The 17,442-nt window shown below is 37.3% G+C and overlaps 2 protein-coding genes across 2 annotated transcripts in view; one reads left to right on the top strand and one right to left on the bottom strand.

Moving 5' to 3' along the window:
* Nucleotides 1-2,096, top strand: part of LOC127429545 (neuronal PAS domain-containing protein 1-like) — a 71,766-nt gene extending 69,670 nt beyond the window's left edge. The window contains exon 12 of the mRNA XM_051678657.1: nucleotides 157-2,096. Within this exon, the coding sequence (XP_051534617.1) occupies nucleotides 157-1,130 (974 nt within the window). The 3' untranslated portion in view covers nucleotides 1,131-2,096. The remainder of the gene's footprint in view (nucleotides 1-156) is intronic.
* A 5,215-nt stretch (nucleotides 2,097-7,311) lies between these two features.
* On the bottom strand, nucleotides 7,312-14,889 carry LOC127429584 (transmembrane protein 160-like). Its single transcript, XM_051678707.1, has 4 exons — nucleotides 14,622-14,889; nucleotides 13,435-13,459; nucleotides 12,730-12,822; nucleotides 7,312-11,215 (listed from the first exon to the last, which is right to left on the bottom strand). The coding sequence occupies exons 1-4, from the start codon at nucleotides 14,841-14,843 to the stop codon at nucleotides 10,914-10,916; spliced, it is 642 nt and encodes a 213-aa protein (XP_051534667.1). The 5' UTR covers nucleotides 14,844-14,889; the 3' UTR covers nucleotides 7,312-10,913.
* Between the last annotated feature and the right edge of the window lie 2,553 nt (nucleotides 14,890-17,442).

Genomic DNA, 17,442 nt, shown 5'->3' with positions numbered 1-17,442 from the left:
GAGGTAGCAAGTAGGAATTTCCCACATCTGACTTTGAATGGAACGCAACATAAACCTCACACAATTATCCACATAAACACACAAATTCACTGGATGTTCGATACTGTAAGTTTCTCAGAAGCACCAAACAGTAGTGATACTGTATCTTTTTTCCAGGTTTAACGGTCACGCAGCCACTGAAAGGCAGTGCAGTCAGGACCGAGTCAGACAGCAAACAGAAGGAACCCTACTCAAACTCTGCTACCAGCAAATCAGAGGAAACCAGGAAGAGATCCCACCCTTCTGACCCTGAAAGCAGTCGTCCAGAGCCGAGAAGGCGGTTGGAGGTGTTCCAGCAGAGAGAGGACAGCCCATCTACCTCCTCGGACCAAGCCAGTGACAGCGATGTCGAAGAAGAGGAGGAAAGGGAGAATGAGTGGGACCATACTCCCAGCAACAAACGGGTAAAGAGTGAGGTTGGGGCGTTGAAACAAGGCAATGGTGCCAATGGAGCAGGGAAGATCCATAATGGCCGAGCTGTGATCCAGCATCTAAAGAGTGTAGTGACCAGTTCTAGCTCGAATATCAAGATGGAACAGGAGGTGATGGGGACAAGTGTAGGTTCAGGGTCTGGAGGACGCTGGAGCCAAACTCCTTCCAACACGCATGCATCCAGTGGAAGAACCAATGGCAGCAGTCCACCTTCCCAGCCTCCAAATTCAGCCTCCAAGGGTCTGTTCAACCCACCATCTCCAACCCTGTCTCCACCCATCTCGGCCTCTCCCCTGCAAAGAGATGATTGGTCCTTTCACGGGGGGCGTACTCCAGACTTTGAGCTACTCCAGAGATTGACTACGAGTGGGGCGGCGGGACGTGTGCTTTTTCACCCTCTGGCTCTTGGCCCGCAGGGGCCTCAGAGTCTGTACGCCCCAAGTACCATTCGCTATGCCCCACCTGAAATGCCTACAGTACATGCTGAAGGACACCGCCTAGACCACCCCGCCAAAACTCCAGCTTTCTTTCCCCACCTCCAGAGGATCGCGTCTCTGCCTCCCTTCAGTGGATTCTCCCCAGCAGAACCACCCTTTACACCAACTCTGCCCTTCTGTATGAACGGACTGAGGGGGGCAGCTGGGACAGATGAGGATTGAAAGAGAGAAACAAAGAGAGAGAGAGAGAGAGAGATAGAGAGAGAGAGAAGATAACAGAAATGAGAGGCAGTGGAAGAGATGGTAAGGAATAGTTTATCAAACTGTGTTCCCAGTTTCTTCTCTGTTAATTTGTTAGTGTGTCTTCCTCTCTCTGGACAAGCAGTTAAAGCCATACTGAATATATGAAGGACCTCATGCAAAGGGGTCATCGATGGGGTCAAAAGGTCTGAGCAGTTGGAAATATGCAGGAGTGTCATCGTGGGCAGGGGAGAACCAAGAACATTATCCTGTACTGTAAAAATTAAAAGATACTTCAGCCACCATTCGGGGTTCCTCAGCTGCCACACCAGCGGAAGCCTCTGAAGAACATCTAGGCACCCTTTAAAAGAGCGCCAAATTTCATATTTATGTACTCTAGGATCTTAAAGATATATTTCAAAAACTTCAAGCCTTTTCCTTATGATGGGGTTACTGAAGGAACCATTGACAGTCCTTAAGAATTTCTTGCAGGAACTAAGAGTAAGAGTAAGTTTCTCAAAGAACTCAAAGGGTAGCTGGCGGATCTCCAGAGGGTTCCAGCAGTTTGGCATCTGAGGAACCCCAAATGGTGCCTTGAATATCTTTTATTTTTTACAGTGTGGGCCCACCCATAAAAGTGGCCCTGGGAATATGCAAATATGGACAAAAGCAGCATGGCAGGCAATTGCCAAAAAAGACATTCCTACGAAAAGATGCAGAAGAAAGCACAGTCCACAGAGGGATCATAATAATAATGTGAGTTTAGAACTTTTGAACACTGTAGAATTTTCATTTTTGTAAAAAAAAAAAAAAAAAAAGAAAAAAGATAATTGTCTTTAAACATATGAAAAAGAATCACTTGAAAAGTAAGTCATTCAAAGATCACAGCCATATATAGCCAACGCTGAATTGGGATACTTCATATGTGCAAAGGCTCCAAAAACCTATGACCTACATACAGTATATCATGGACTAACTGTCCTATCAAGTAAATGTTGGTGTTGGTGGTGGTGGTGGGTGGGGTGGGGTTGGATAAGTGTGTCTATTTGTCATGTATCATGTCCAAGCACTTATGTAAATCGTTGCATACACGTAGCACTTCATCCATGACCATGCACTCTAGTTCTCCTACTGTATAAAACCACAAGAATTGAGTTTACAGCAATTGGTTCTAAAACAGGAGATTCTTGCCATGTGTGGGAACCCTGTCAGTAATATAAAGGTGCAATCTTAAAAATAAAATCCCTAGTAGGTAAAGCTAAGGCTCAGGAGCTCTGTTGCAAAACCTAGTGACCTGCCAACCTAGAAAGAATTTTAAAGCCTCACAGGTCTGTTGCAAACAGTAGGCAACAAAATGATGCTGCCTTCTAGCAGAATTGTATGTATCTTTCATGGAGAAGGCATTTCCAGGATGCATTTCGATGAACTCATCCAAGATGAAGGACAAAGTCATCCAAGAGTCAAAAGAAATTTTGAGTATGAATACATTTCATTCAGTATAAATAAAAAAATACTTACATCTAATTGTAATTGACTTTTTCACCCAATATTTGTGTGTGCGGTGTAATTTTTGTGCAGATTAGAGTATCGTCTTGTTAGCTTAGCAACATGCTTACATCCAAGCTAGGCAGCTCACTCAGGTTTTGGAACAAAGTCAGGCTCTAAGACACGGTCTACTTTCAACGTCCCTTAAAGATAATTTTTATTACTTTTTTGTTGTTGTTGTTTTTTTGTTTGTTTCTGAAACCTTCAAATAAAATAGGCCTAGTTTGAGTTAAAGTTGTAAGTGCAAAAATCTTTCTTTAAAGTCTTATTCTTTAAGAATAAGTGGCTAAAGATCCAGAAGTGGCTTCCTCAGACAAAAATAAATTTTAAAAGACAAGATTTAGGTTTGAACCGCCCTTTACAAAAAATCTAGAGATTTGGCAAACTAGCCACAAATTTGCCACTCATTATTTTCACATGCAATTGAGCTTGTGATTTGCTGTAAATGTTTGCCAGAAGTTTGCAGATCTTCACCAGTAGTGGTGAGCCTGCAGCAAACCTTTGGCAGCAATACACAATTTGCCGCAAGTTTGCTGCAAAGCTCGTTTGCACGTGAAAATGATCAGTGGCGAATTTGCGGCAAATTTGCCATGAACTCTCAATCTTTTTAAGGGGTACCAGTGGTCACTAAAGGACTGCAGTGCTAAGGAATAGTTCACCCAAACTGAAAATTTGTATCAAGTTCTGGTAACTGATGAATCCACACTGAAGATAATGGGATTTGATAAACAGTAACTGCACCAATGATCAGGAGGACAGATTAAAGCTTTGCCATTTTCTGGGTCTTTGGTTGTTTTGTTTCTGCACGTTTCTCTGCCCATGCAGTATTATCATGCAGATGTAAGCAGTTTTAAGTAGCACTAAATTATATGAGATGGTCTTTATTTGTATTTGTGATTGAGGATGAATGTGTAAATAGTTACGAGAGAGAGTCAGTCCTGAAACATCAGCACATGAGTTGGCGTTACCTAAACCTTTGCCATCACTGTGACTCTAACTTCTTTATGATGTTTGTGAAAATACAGCGCCATGAGCATTAAATGAAAACGTTACACTGTAAAGATTATTATGATAATCCAAATGACAACAATAAACTTTATTCCAGTAATGGAGCATTTCTGTCATTTTTGTCTTTATCAGCCTTCTTTTGAAGCCGTTTGTCAGCCTTAAACACAATGCACAAAATGTGCACCAGTTGCATGCTTTCAAACTTTCAAACATTTGAAGTCAGTTTATGTCTTGAATAGCGTAAAGGGGATTGCTTTCCGATTTGAAACGTGAACATTCAAAAAGGATTAACAATCAGCTATTATCTTGTGTAAATTTGGCAATCCACACCGGTCTATGTTAACAAGTTCAAAAGAGAAAAAGATGAAAGGACATGGATCGGATTGATGTGATAATCTGCTTCTACAACAGCTCCCTCTGGGAGCACATGTAAGCTACCCAACTCTGTCAACTCTTCCTATGCGCTCACAATAAAGCCTTTTGATTGGCGTTCATCATAATCCGTGTACAGATTCATAACTCTTGGCCCGTGTCTTTAAAGCGTAGTCAGTGAGCAGCCCGCTGTCAGAGTAATAGGCCAGAGGGTCGAGACAAAGGCAGACATTGTGATTGAAACGCGGCGCGTGCTGCTGTTCGCGATGGTGTTGTGTTGTTTCAAGAAACCCCAGGGAGGGGCTCTGACATTGAAGACGGGTTAAAACCTGTTTTACATTCAAGTGGCAGGCCTCAGTTCATTAGTGTGTGGATCATTCCCTCTTGACGAGTAAAGGAATTGCATACTAAAGAAGTGCAGTTGTTGGGGAGAAAAGGCGAATGGCCGGACCGTGTGCGTACGCATACGATAACTCTTCTGTGACCCGAAGTTTCTCCTCTAAAATATCCTCCACGTTCGTCTTGTAAGAAGAAAACTGACATTTAAACAGGATTCATTTGACTTTTAAAGGCAGTTATGGTGATAAATAGAGGAATACAGAAAAATATTGCAGTTTTCAGTGTGTAATGACTGCGCCACCCAACGGAATTGCAAAAATAATCACTGTTTTCAAACAGATACCAGAAAAATCACCATCTTCCATTGACTGTACAAACAGATAGTCCCGCCCCAAATTTACACCATCGGTTGAGCCAATGCTGCTGTGTTGGGCTGGACGGGCTGCTCAAACAAACAGTTTTACCCTTATAGGTGAGATCAACCTACAAATGGCTTATGGAAATATTCTTCTAAAAATCTTCATTTGTGTTCTGCAGAAGAAATTCATACACATCTGGGATAGCATTTTAAGAGAATTAAAAATGTAAATTTGGGATACATTAAATAATTTTAACAATGAATAAATTACATGCATCTGCTTTAACATACTAGTTTGTGCATACATTTATATTATATAAATGCAGGTCTTTGTGATTACAAACTCAGTTCATGTAACACATGTATGAAGTCTGGCTGGTGGAGAAGCGTGTTTGGGCAATGTGCCCTTTAGCCGTGTGGCGGCCCCAGTAGACACCCTGAATGTGAAACAGAGCTGCGCGCACTCAGGGAGAGACAGACAGACCGCGGGCCTACTGCACTGAGACACGCCCGGAATCAGTAACTAACAAAATGCACCAAAACACCAGACGATGAGGAAAATAGGCAAGAACGGAGAATGTCTGGCATGTTTTCACTTCCCTTTTTCAGCTTGCATTGTTAGGGAGTAAACTAAAAGTAGCGATGCTACTAACTTAATTCAAAAAAATTATTAGTGTGACAGTAGCTCTGTTGTTTTCAAAACAGTGTAGCTTTTCCAGCAACAAGCTACTGTACTTTCACCAATACGTAGCTGTGTAGCTTGGCCCGTTCTTGGTCGGATGGCAAAAGAGCCAAGCCCTGCCCCCTTCCCTGGTTGGATGGCAAAACAAGAAAACCTATTGCCCACCATAAAGGTTAAAATGCCTTTGCAGTGTAGTGGGACGAAATGCTACAGCACTGTTTTTATGTCACTTTTTGTGCACAGCTTTACAGTCAAGAGAACTGATGCAATATTCAGACATGCACTCCTAAACTGTCCTCTCTCTCTCTCAAACAGTGTTTGGCAGTATGACTCATTCATTTTAGTGAGAATTTTTATTTGAATGAACTGGTTTAAATTTTTTTACCAATTTATTCATGACTTCCGCAGAAGTCAATGCACCTAAATAATGAAACATGAAAATAAAAATTTTCAGTAACACTTTATAATAAGTTTCCGTGCGTTAACATTAGTTAATGCATTAGGTATCATGAACAAACAATTAACACTGTATTTTTTTTACAGCATTTATTTATCTTTGTTAATATTAGTTTATAAAAATACAATTGTTCATTGTTAGTTTATGTTAGTTCATAGCGCATTAACTAACAGAACTTTTGATTTTAAAAAGTGTTGAAAATTAAAATGTTGAAATTACTGTAATTAACTAAGATTAGTAAATGCTGTGAAAGTATTGTTCATCGTTAGTTCATGTTAACTAATGCCCAATAAAATATTCTGCTCACAAGTGATATTTAACTTGAATTTTCGTTGTTTTCTTTATTAGTAAAACTTCTAGCAAGGATTGAAATAAACATAAACCATTTAAAAATGTACTGTATTGTGTAAAACTTTATTAGGGTAAAAAACTTTTTTTTTTTTTAAATACATTTTACACAATACAGTAAATATTTAAATGGTTTATGTTTATTTCAATCCTTGTTAAGATAATTATAATAATTTAATAATGGATTTTCATAGTTTAATATTGAAAGTCTGGGTGTGGGACAAGGCTAAAAACAATAAAGTCTATACATAAAAGTGAACTGAAAAATTTGACTTGAAAAGTATCAAAATAAATGAAGGCGTGGTAAAAAGTCAGTTGTAATGTGTTATGTGACCTTCATAGAACAAAAAGCAAAAAAAGTTGAAATATTTTAGTTTTCATAAAAAACAACCTGTGGGACATGAAATTGCCCGAAGTTGAAGAAACACCCATAAATCACTCTTAAAACCATCTTACATAAATTGTGTCATTCAATAATTCAAACAGAAATTCGTTCTGCATGTCGTGAATTAGGCACATTGCATTTTTTGTATTTATTTATTTTTTACGTATTTTTTCAAGTTAAAATGTTTAGTTAAATACTGCAGTTGCTGTACATCATTTTATGTTAGAGTGTTTTACTGTTTGTTTGTTTTCTTAGTTGTATTTCAAGATTAATGAATTCACTCTTACTGAGATCCTTATTGTGGGAAAAAATACTGCTAGCAAACACATCTAAACGGAGTATATATTTGAGTGAATATGTAAAATTAGGAGCAGTTTATAGCTTGAGAAACCAAAGTATCTTCCCAACATTGTCAGCTTGTTAACCTCTAAAGCACACTAAGCTGACATTTCCACCTTGAGTGGCACTGCTGAATTCATGCCACCTTAAACATCAGGCCTGTCTTTCTCAGAAATGGGGGGTGTGCTTGCATAGTTGGTCCTGTAGCCCCATTTATGTACATATTCATTAACTCATTATGAACTGTAAATAGCACTGAAGGTCATGCATAAACAAATACTCTGTAACATCGTGATAAATGCACGCAATCAACATCCAATGAATGTCATTGGTTTAAAAAAGTGATGGATTTTATAGAATGGTTTTGCATTACACAGTAACATAGAAATACACGTGAAAAAAGTCACACAAAGAAAAATAGCTGATATAATATATGACAGAGGTGCAAGTGTGAAAGTCTCTTCAGCCAATAAGACTTTAGATTCAGAAGTCACAAGGTAAAGACAATCACTTGCCTCTTCACGTCTTACCAAAGACCCGTGAAACAAGAAAACCAGACAAAATTCTAAATGTGTTTCAGAATTTACAAAACACGACCAACATCCCCTAAATCCATTTATATGCCGACAGATAAGTGCTATAATTTCTCTGAGGATTCATTCAAGGTCTTTGATAACAACAGCAACTGTGACAAGAAATCAACAACAAAACAAATCTTTTGGATGACAATAATTAAAATATATAATCAAATAAATAAACAGCCCTTTGAAGGTGTACAAACAGAAGAGGAATGACAAATGAAAGAACCGATGCGCATGTTTCGAGTCCCCACACGCTATTAAGAAACCTTGCGTGCATACAGATCAACATGGCTGTCTGTTTACGATGAATCTCTCCCTCCAGAGACCACCTGCCCTTGATATCTCACACAACTTGCACTCACGTTTTGTTGTTTAACTTTGTACTATTTAACCAACTTTTTGTTACTGCAATTTCACAGTTTTAATTCATTAACCCCCAACAGTTAAAGGAATAGTTCACCCAAAACTGAAAATTCTCTCATGATTTACTCACCCTCATGTCATCCCAGATGTGTATGACTTTCTTTCTTCTGCAGAACACAGACTTTTAGAAAAATATCTCAGCTCTGTAAGTCCATACAAGTGAATGTTAATCAGAACTTTGAAGCTCCAAAAAGCACATAAAGGCAGCATAAAAGTAATCCATACAACCAGTGGTTAAATCCATGTCTTCAGAAGCAATATGATAGGTGTGGGTGAGAAACAGTTTAATATTTAAGTCCTTCTTTACTATAAATTCTCCTCCCTGCCCAGTAGGTGGCGATATGCACAAAGAATGTGAATCATAAGAAGAAGTCTGTTTCTTACCCACACCTATCATATCACTTCTGAAGACATGGATTAAAACACTGGAGTCGTATGGATTACTTTTAGGCTGTGTTTATATGTTTTTTTGAGCTTCAAAGTTCTGATCACAATTCACTTGCATTGTGAGGACCTACAGAGCTGAAATATTCTTCTATAAATCTTTGTGTTCTGCAGAAGCAAAAAAGAGTCATACACATCTGGGATGGCATGAGGGTGAGTAAATCATGAGAGAATTTTCATTTTTGGGTGAACTATTCCTTTAACAAAATAGCACAAAATTATGCATTTTTATCTGATGTTTGAAGGAGCTTTATGGAATATTCCTGGTTCAAAACAATTTAAGCTCAATGATCAGCATTTGTGGCATAATGTTTTTTACCACAGAAAAGAATTTTGACTCTTCCCCCATTTATAAAAAAAGAAAACAAGAAAAAATCGTGGTTACAGTAAGACACTTACAATGGAAATGAATTAGGTTTAAAAATGTCTGTTTTTGCTTTTAACTGAAGGACAAGTTAACATTATAATCTTTGTTAATCGAAATCATGTCACAGATGCTGTTGATGCAACTTTATCTGTTTTGAACCCGGAGCATTTCACCACTGAAATATTTTCCACACAAGCAGATGGAAAATATGAGCGTTCAATAATGCAACTGCTTCATCTGCATTAATGCAAATGCTATTTAATCAGGAATAGGACATTTTAAAACATAATTGGACTATTCCTTCTTGTATCCCAACAATTGTTGTATTGCTTTAAAGAGAAAAACTAACCAGCATGGAGAAGTAATACATTTCAGCGATTCTAAAAACTGATTAAATGTAAAGTAAACATACACCGGAGTGCAAACACTCCAACCAGACACTCCCATAGAGTGAGTCAGTGTATGAGCACATGTGTGCTCAAAAACAGTTCTAATAATATCTGGACTTTGGATTCATGCATAAAAATGAGCAAAGATTGTTATGCACTGATACCTCTGTTGAGAGGAAACTATAAAAGCTAGGAGATAAAGATGACTAGAAGTCTATTCTAAGCATATTGTAGTTCAATGGACAATGCTGTCTCTTCCAATCAAATCTGAAAGGCATTATTGTACCAAGTACAACTGCGTCCACTAGCGTGGACAAACAGAACTGAATTGTGACAGACATGAGTAAATTACTTTCAACTAAATCTCAACCTAATCAGGGCTTAAACAAATGGAAATTAGCTTGCTTGGAGGCATTTTACAGATATGCTTGTTGAACAAACAAGTTCTACATGAAAAGGTGTGTAAGGCCACATTTTAGCTTTTTTTGAAAACCTAAATTTTCGCTTAAGGTAAATGTAATTTCATTATGGATGAGAGGCATAAACATAGCAAACTCAATGCGTTTTCAGAAAAAAATCAAAATAAATTAAGTGTGGACGTAGCCTAAGATTATAAAACTGTTATTGTCAGAGCATTGTGGAGCATTTCGCTTAATAAAAACTGTGAACTTGCCCAACAGTTTGACAGCCAAGACTGATGGCTAAAGACTTGGTTGTTATACACAAGTGATTCCCAGTACTGTAAAGAAATAAAAAGAAACAAGTAAATCATAATTTTCTCAATCCGTATTCTTGTCTTTTCCAGTAAAATTATCTCGGAAAAAAAAACAAGACATATTTACTTAGTTTTCAGAGAAAATATTTTGAATTCAGGTCATTTTTCGTACCCCTTTGGCACAGTGTTTTGAGCTTTAGTGCAGTTTAGGCTTGAAATTAAAAAAAATAATAATAATGTTTGCCAGTGGGGTTAGAAAAATAAACATAATTCAAGATATATTCTCTAAAAACAATTCTAATTACTTGTATTTATTTATTTTTTGCTACAATTTTGAGTGAAAGTAGTAGGATTTAAAAAAAAGCTAATTTATCTTGTATAGATATTTTTACTGGAAAATAAGACAAATATATTGATACATAATTTGTTTATTGTTTTTGCAATGCATGTTTAAAGTTTACATTTAAACTCTTTTGTTTTCATATTCCTGCATTCATATCCTCCAAACAAAAAAATAATGTTACAAAGGAAAAATGTGCACTTGATCCTTTTGTAACCAGAAGGACAGCCCATATTTTAGAGTATAACAAACAAAAAAACTCTGCAAAATAATGTTGGTAGAAGCCGCCACTCTACATGGACCCGAAAGCAGTTCTGCCTTTTCTATTAAAGGAACAGTTCACCAAAAAATTCAAAAATCAAATAAAATCTGTCGTCATTTACTCATACATACCTGTATGACTTACTTCCGTGGAACACAAAAGGCTTTCATTGAACAGAAAACAGATGCTATGAAAGTGAATGGTTACTGAGGCTGTCTAACATTCCTTTTGTGTTCCACTGAAGAAAGAATGTCATACAGGTTTTGAAACAACATGAATAAATGATGCCAGAATTTTCATTTAAGGATGAACTGTTCCTTTAAAGCAGATTAATCAGCTCATGGTCTGACTGACGGATCCAAGGTCAGTGTATACAGTATAGGTTATTTCGAATCATATTCTCCTCTTCTCTCACTTCTCTTGGCCTTTTTCTTCAGCACCACGTCTCTCGCGTCGCGCCCTGCAGTCGGCACACTCCCCACCTTCATCTCCTCCATGCTCATCCTCATCCTCATCATGAATAATTTCCACCTCCAGGCGGCCGATGTAGAGCGATACTGCACACAGCCATAACAGGGCAGCACTGGACACCACAGCCGTATGAAGCAGCACAGCGGGCAGAGAAAGCAGCATGATCCTCCGTAAAGTCAGAAGACTGCCAACGTATGACGCGCCACCGAACGACACGCACACTCCGCCCAGGATGAAGAACACTAGGAGAGGAGAGGAAGTGATCACTCAGGACTTTTGAGTTTGTTTTTCAAACATGTTTTTTTAAACACTGCTCACACATGAAAAGAGCTGATAGGGAACTATGGAGCTAATATAGGGACAAAATGCATTTATAATAAAAATAAAAATAAAATAAAAAAGTCACTTGAATCTGCTAAATAAAAAGGTAAATGAAAGTGCTCTCTTTTTAGGTACAAGTCTTAAGTTTTATTTTCTGTTTTCAGTTCTTTTTAAAGTTTTGAATTTTAAAGAAATTTTAGCGCCATGTCTCAGATTTCAAATTTCAAGATTTATTTTCAATAAGCAAGCATTTTTCCTGGAACATCGTATTTCAGGGAACAATTGAAAATTTAAAATTATTATTATTATTATTTTTAATTGGCTCTATTTTTATGTGGGGGTGTGGCTATAGAAAATGTGTGTGATAACTGTGAATAGTAATTAGCAAGATAGCATCACCCATCTATAATGACAGCAGGAACATGGGTGCAGGATGGCAAACATGTCATGAACAAATGGTACATTTTACAAACGCAAAATATCAGCCAATTAATTTACTTGACTATTAATTTGATATGTAGTTTGCACGTTGATCTAAGCCTTTATTATCTTGCTAGTTTACCAGCTTCATAATATAATGAATGTGGGTGCCAGTCCAATTTCCATGTCCACACCCCCACATCCAAATAGAAAAAAAAGTTACAATTTAAAAATTAATGAAAAAACTTGAAATTTGAAACCTGACACTTGGCACAAAAAGAAAAATATGAAACTTTAAAATGAAGATTTGTAGCAGTAAAAAAATAAAAAAAAAAACTTGAGACTCGAGAACTGAAAAGAACACTTTCGTTTACATTCCTTTTTTTCATATCAAAATGACTTCTTTCAGATTCAAAATACATCAGAACTGGGGATTTAAAATTTTTGGATGCCAAGGACCCCCAATATAATGATCCCCTTGCGAGGGACCCCTCTTTATATTTTCATGTATAAAGCCCCAATTTTACTGTGTGAGAAAAATAGTGTGATATTACAAAGATATGTTAGCAAAATTAAATCATTGGCTTTTATATTGTCATTGTGCTAAAGCCAGAATTTAAAAAAAAATCTATTTTATGTAAAACTTTATCTTCAAACAAATTTAATTTGTATTTAGTTTACAGTGTGTCTTTTTTCTTATCATCATATTTCACTATTAGCATTTGTATTAAATTGAAGATAAATATTTTCAATTAAATTTGTGTATTCGTGTATAGCATGTTCATAATAATTATTGTTCCAAATCAATTTTACTGAGAATATGACCTTACAACCCCCAGTCAGCAAGCTAAAAGCTTTTTTGCATTTCCCCACAGACACCCCAGCGCCCCTTTGTGACCTCCAGTATGAAAACCCCTGAATTAGAGTATGAAATAAGAGAGCAAAAAGGATTGCCAGCAGAAGAACATGGGGGTTAAGAATAAAAAGAGAAAACAAAGGAGATCTAAATAAGTACCATATCCAGCCTCTCTGCCCACATCACTCTGTACAAAGGCAATAACTCCAATCCCTGTCGCCAGCAAACCATTCCGAAACCAGGACAAAAATCCTGCAATAAAATCAAACCATATTTGCTTAGATTACTGCGTAGACAAGATGAGGAAAGTTCAGGGTTCAGTGCAAGTTTAGCCTTGTCACTAAATTGGTAAACAAACAAACAAGATCATGTTTACAGTTATATGGTTGCAATAGAATTCCATGGGATAAAGAACTCCAGATGGATAAAAGCAGGAATGTGCAGCTCTTATTTTGATGAAGCACTCATATTAATTCTCTGTAGAAAAAAGTTTGTTATATGAGTTACAAAATCTTCCTTTTAGTGTTTGGACTATGGTTAGAGGTTGATTAGAGGACTTCTGGTTATGCTTACTGATGTAATTCCTGTGGCTGGATTTCTCTCTACATAAACAGTCCCTTTCTGGTATCCTTGAGTGCATCATGCAAAAGTGGCAGGATTTGTCAATTATTAAAGTGTCCCTATAAATTGCATTTTGACTGTGTATATATATATATATATATCTTAATATCATAATGCAGCATTTATATGTGGCGGTTGGGTAAATGTTATTCAAGGGTATAGTGCAGTAGTTCATACGTTGTGCATCAGATATAATGCTGATCTAACTTGTGATTCATTAATCCTTTTTGTTAATCATCTCACCTGTTTCATGAGACTTCCGCAGCATCTAGAAAGAATGCAAAATACCAGTATATTTGTAAGAATACAAAATAATCAGAAGAAGGTTTTAATACAGATGTACATCTAGGTAGACAGGTTTTGATGCAGACTTATTCGATCTTAACTAACAACAGTCTTGTATACTGACTGGACTAGCAACAGTAACAAAAAAGTAATAAAATGAATCTTTTTTTTTTTTTTTACCATCACAATACCATGATTTTCGGACGCTACCATGGTACTATCATGGTATTCTTGAAAGTAAATATAGTTCACCCAAAAATAAAAACTCTCTCATCTTTAACTCACCCTAATGCCATTCCAGATGCGTGTGACTTTCTTTCTTCTGCAGAACACAGAAACATTTTCAGAAGGATATCTCAACTTTGTAGGTCCTCACAATGCAAGTGACTGGTGACCAAAACTTTGAAGCTCCAAAAAGCACATAAAGGCAGCATAAAAGTAATCTGTACAACTCCACTGATTAAATCCATGTTTTTAGAAGTGAAATGATAGGTGTGAGTGAGAAACATATCAATATTTGAGCCCTTTTTTTTCTCCACCTTTTACCAGCCCCGACCATTAGGTGGCAATATGCATGAAGAATGCAAATCACCAAAAACACAAAAGAAGAATGTGAAAGTGGAGATTTATAGTGGAAAATTGATCTGTTTCTCACCCACACCTATCATATCACTTCTGAAGACATGGATTAAACCACTGGAGTCATACTGATTACTTTTATGCTCCCCTTGTGCTTTTTTTAAGCTTCAAATTTCAGTCACTATTTACTTGCATTGTATGGACCTACAGAGCTGAAATATTCTTCTAAAAATCTTCATTTGTGTTCTGCAGAAGAAAGAAAGTCATACACATCTGGGATGGCACGAGGGTGAGTAAATAATGAGAGATTTTTCATTTTTAGGTGAACTATCCCTTTAAAATGCACCATCTTGATTAAATATGGTATATAAATATTATAATAATTCAAAACCATGGTGCAGAAATCCAACCACCATGGTGTTGATACCAGTACTGTACCATAGTACCAACACAAAGCTTTTTATGAGGGAAATATACATAGTTTCCCATTTGTAAAGTTAAACAACACATTAAGAGACATATTAAAATAAGTTGCTGAGAATGAGAATGGGTGTGTATTTGTTCACCAGCGCGTCGGCTTTATCTAGTTCAGTGATGTGCTGTTGCTCCGGTAATAATCGTGTTCGGCTCAGCGGGGTTTTCTCCGCCGCCGCACGCCGCACACTCCCCCGGTGAACCGACCGCGCTGGAGCCGACACATACTGCAGTACCGGCCGCCGCACAACCTGAGCGAACGGAGAAACGAGTCGAGACAAACGCCTACCCGTTAACCAAAGTAGAGAAGCCATTGCTTATGATGAGCGAACCAAAACACGACCTGTAAACGGCCTCTGAACTCTCACACTGCAGACGAGTGCGTGTAAGACTGTCATGTGTGTTCACAAGAGTGTATGTCAATTCAAGTGGCGCCATCTATGATGTCTTCCTAATGTTACTTTATGTATATAATCAGTACAAATTTAAAATATATGATAGTTTTGATACATTTTTAAAGTTCTTTCTCGCGTACTGTTACATTTTCAACAATAAATATAGGCCTATATGATTTTAAATGTGTATCTTTCACATATATTTTCACATTCATATCAGTTCACAGTGTGTCCACAAGATGTCGCCAAAACACAATAAAGCTTTTGAAGCTGGAGAAAGGTTGTGGTCGTGAAGAAATACGTGTATCATGGTAAGAATAACCATAAGAATAACCCCCCCCCCCCCCCCCCCCAAAAAGGTTCTTGTTTCTATTCTATTCTGTTTTATTCTAAAATAAAATAAAACAAATCTGCACTTGCACGTACTGTTATCTACACAGACTTACGTTGGCCACAAAAAGTATCTGGACCCTTAAGCCACACTTAAAAATACATGAATGATACTGCATTTTATAACAAAATATCAAACCATGTGACATGGTAGTTTGCTAGATTATAAATGATTAAATATATAAATAGAAACAGATATTACAATTATAAATAGATACGGTTCAAAATGAAGATGAAAAAGATTTGATCACTTTTTAATTCAAACTTTATTTTTTTTTTTTATATATAAATATTTATTTAATATAAATATTTTATTTCATTGTTTAATTCAGGGATTAAATTGCATTTTAAATCCCGGGTGAATATGTACTTTTGAATCCCACTGTATATATTGGATAATGGCGGTTAGTGCAATGGATCTAAAGTATTTAAAAGTGTTGTTTCTAGCATTACGTATGCATGTTTGTGAAAATGTGTGTGTGGCCTCTTCCTGCCTGCCTCTCTTTCACTGCAGAGGCCTTTTGTCTTGATGTGATCCTTTGGGATTACGTGTTACCACGCCTGAACAACCTGATGGTCTTATAGCGTGAGTTGCATGATGAGGAAGCAGTGGGGTCACAGGAAAGACGGGACAGTGTGTGTGTGTTTATATGTATGTGTGCGAGGAATGTGTTAAGGAAAGGGTTGCCTTTGATATAAAGAGTCACTGAGCGTTGAGTCTCTAGGTTGTCACGCTATGATGCTGTCCAATCACAAAGACAGCAGACTTTTATTTAAAAGTATATTTAAAACAACTTATAAATAATAAGCACTCCTGGGGTCTCTTTTGCTAAAAATCTTTCCACAGCATGTTTACAGCCATTATTTGAACAAACTTATTTCTTTATTTGTAGACACAGTAGCCCAAAAAGTATTTAGGCATCTAAGCCACACTTAAACATTTATGAATTTCATTGCATTAGGAAATAAACTATCAAACCAAGTGGCACATGAAAATAACTGATGTTAGACTCAAAAGTAGTTTGTCAAAACCATGCCATTTTTGTTATTACTTTTGACCAGTTGTTGAAGTTCACATTAACCATGTACTACTAACATATGACAACCAGAAAGTGTCCAAATTGTGTTTGCCTTATTTTTGAACAATGAATGTACTGTTAAGCATTTGCAACTTATTTTTTGTGAAATGTTTTGCTTGAAAAGTGTGCTTTTTTTAACTTTATTTCAAAGAAGTGCAAGTGCCACTTTGTTGGATATTTCATATAAACTTTGGCAACTTGCATATTAACATCATGTTTGAGAGAACTGTGGTCAAAATTGTCAGCAGTAGGCTGAGAGAGATCCAAACCCAAAGTGCAAAGGGCAGCATGAACACAAACACACACAGTGGAGAAGATGAATGGCCTAGAGTCTTCCCCTCTCTATCAGTGCTTGGACCGGATAAGGAAAACCACTTCCTGTTTGTCGACACATTCCAGGACTGATATCTCTCCTGCAGCTGAGTAACTCAAATCTAGACCACTTATCACTTCGCTTATCAATATGAGATCAATCAAAACTGAAGCACTCTTTCTCAATGTTATCAATCCAGTGTACTAGTTAAAAGCTAAGCAGTGCCCTGTACTTTTGTAGTAGTAATATTTAATATTTGTAAACATCTGGATTACTTGCGTAACCTTGGTTCCCTGAAAGGAGGGAACGAGACGCTGTGCAATAGCTGACGCTGTGGGAGAACCCGTCAAGGGGCGAGACTATGAAACCCTATACCATCACGGCAATTTGATTGGCTGGTGAAGCTTAACACTCTGCCTATGCTGAAGTCATTGTGGTCATATGAGTGGGAGCCCAGCTTCACACTGACAGGATTTTCAGACTGAAGGGTGGGACAGCGTGTCTCTGATCCAGTGACAGCGAAAAATCAGTAGCTGTGGCAAAGCTACACAGTGTCTCTTTCCCTACTTTAAGGGAACCAAGGTTATGCAGGTAACCGTGAAGTTCCCTTTTCAGAAGGTAACTTCAACACTGCATCAGAAGCTGATGCTATGGGAGACATATACCATAACACCGTAGCACTGATGTGCAATGCTTACTAGCCTTATAGGGTAGTCAAAAGCATTGCTGTAGTATG

The sequence above is a fragment of the Myxocyprinus asiaticus genome, chromosome 39, assembly GCF_019703515.2.
Source record: "Myxocyprinus asiaticus isolate MX2 ecotype Aquarium Trade chromosome 39, UBuf_Myxa_2, whole genome shotgun sequence".
Classification (NCBI taxonomy): Eukaryota; Metazoa; Chordata; class Actinopteri; order Cypriniformes; family Catostomidae; genus Myxocyprinus; species Myxocyprinus asiaticus.
This window is presented reverse-complemented; position numbering and strand designations above follow the sequence as displayed.

What these genes read in the sequence shown, in the direction of transcription:
- LOC127429584 (XM_051678707.1), bottom strand. Translation starts at nt 14,843, where the DNA reads ATGGCTTCTCTACTTTGGTTAACGGGTAGGCGTTTGTCTCGACTCGTT. An exon ending in TAGATAAAGCCGACGCGCTG is followed by an intron (nt 13,460 to 14,621) that starts GTGAACAAATAC and finishes CATTCTTTCTAG; the next exon opens with ATGCTGCGGAAGTCTCATGA. An exon ending in GCGGAAGTCTCATGAAACAG is followed by an intron (nt 12,823 to 13,434) that starts GTGAGATGATTA and finishes ATTTTATTGCAG; the next exon opens with GATTTTTGTCCTGGTTTCGG.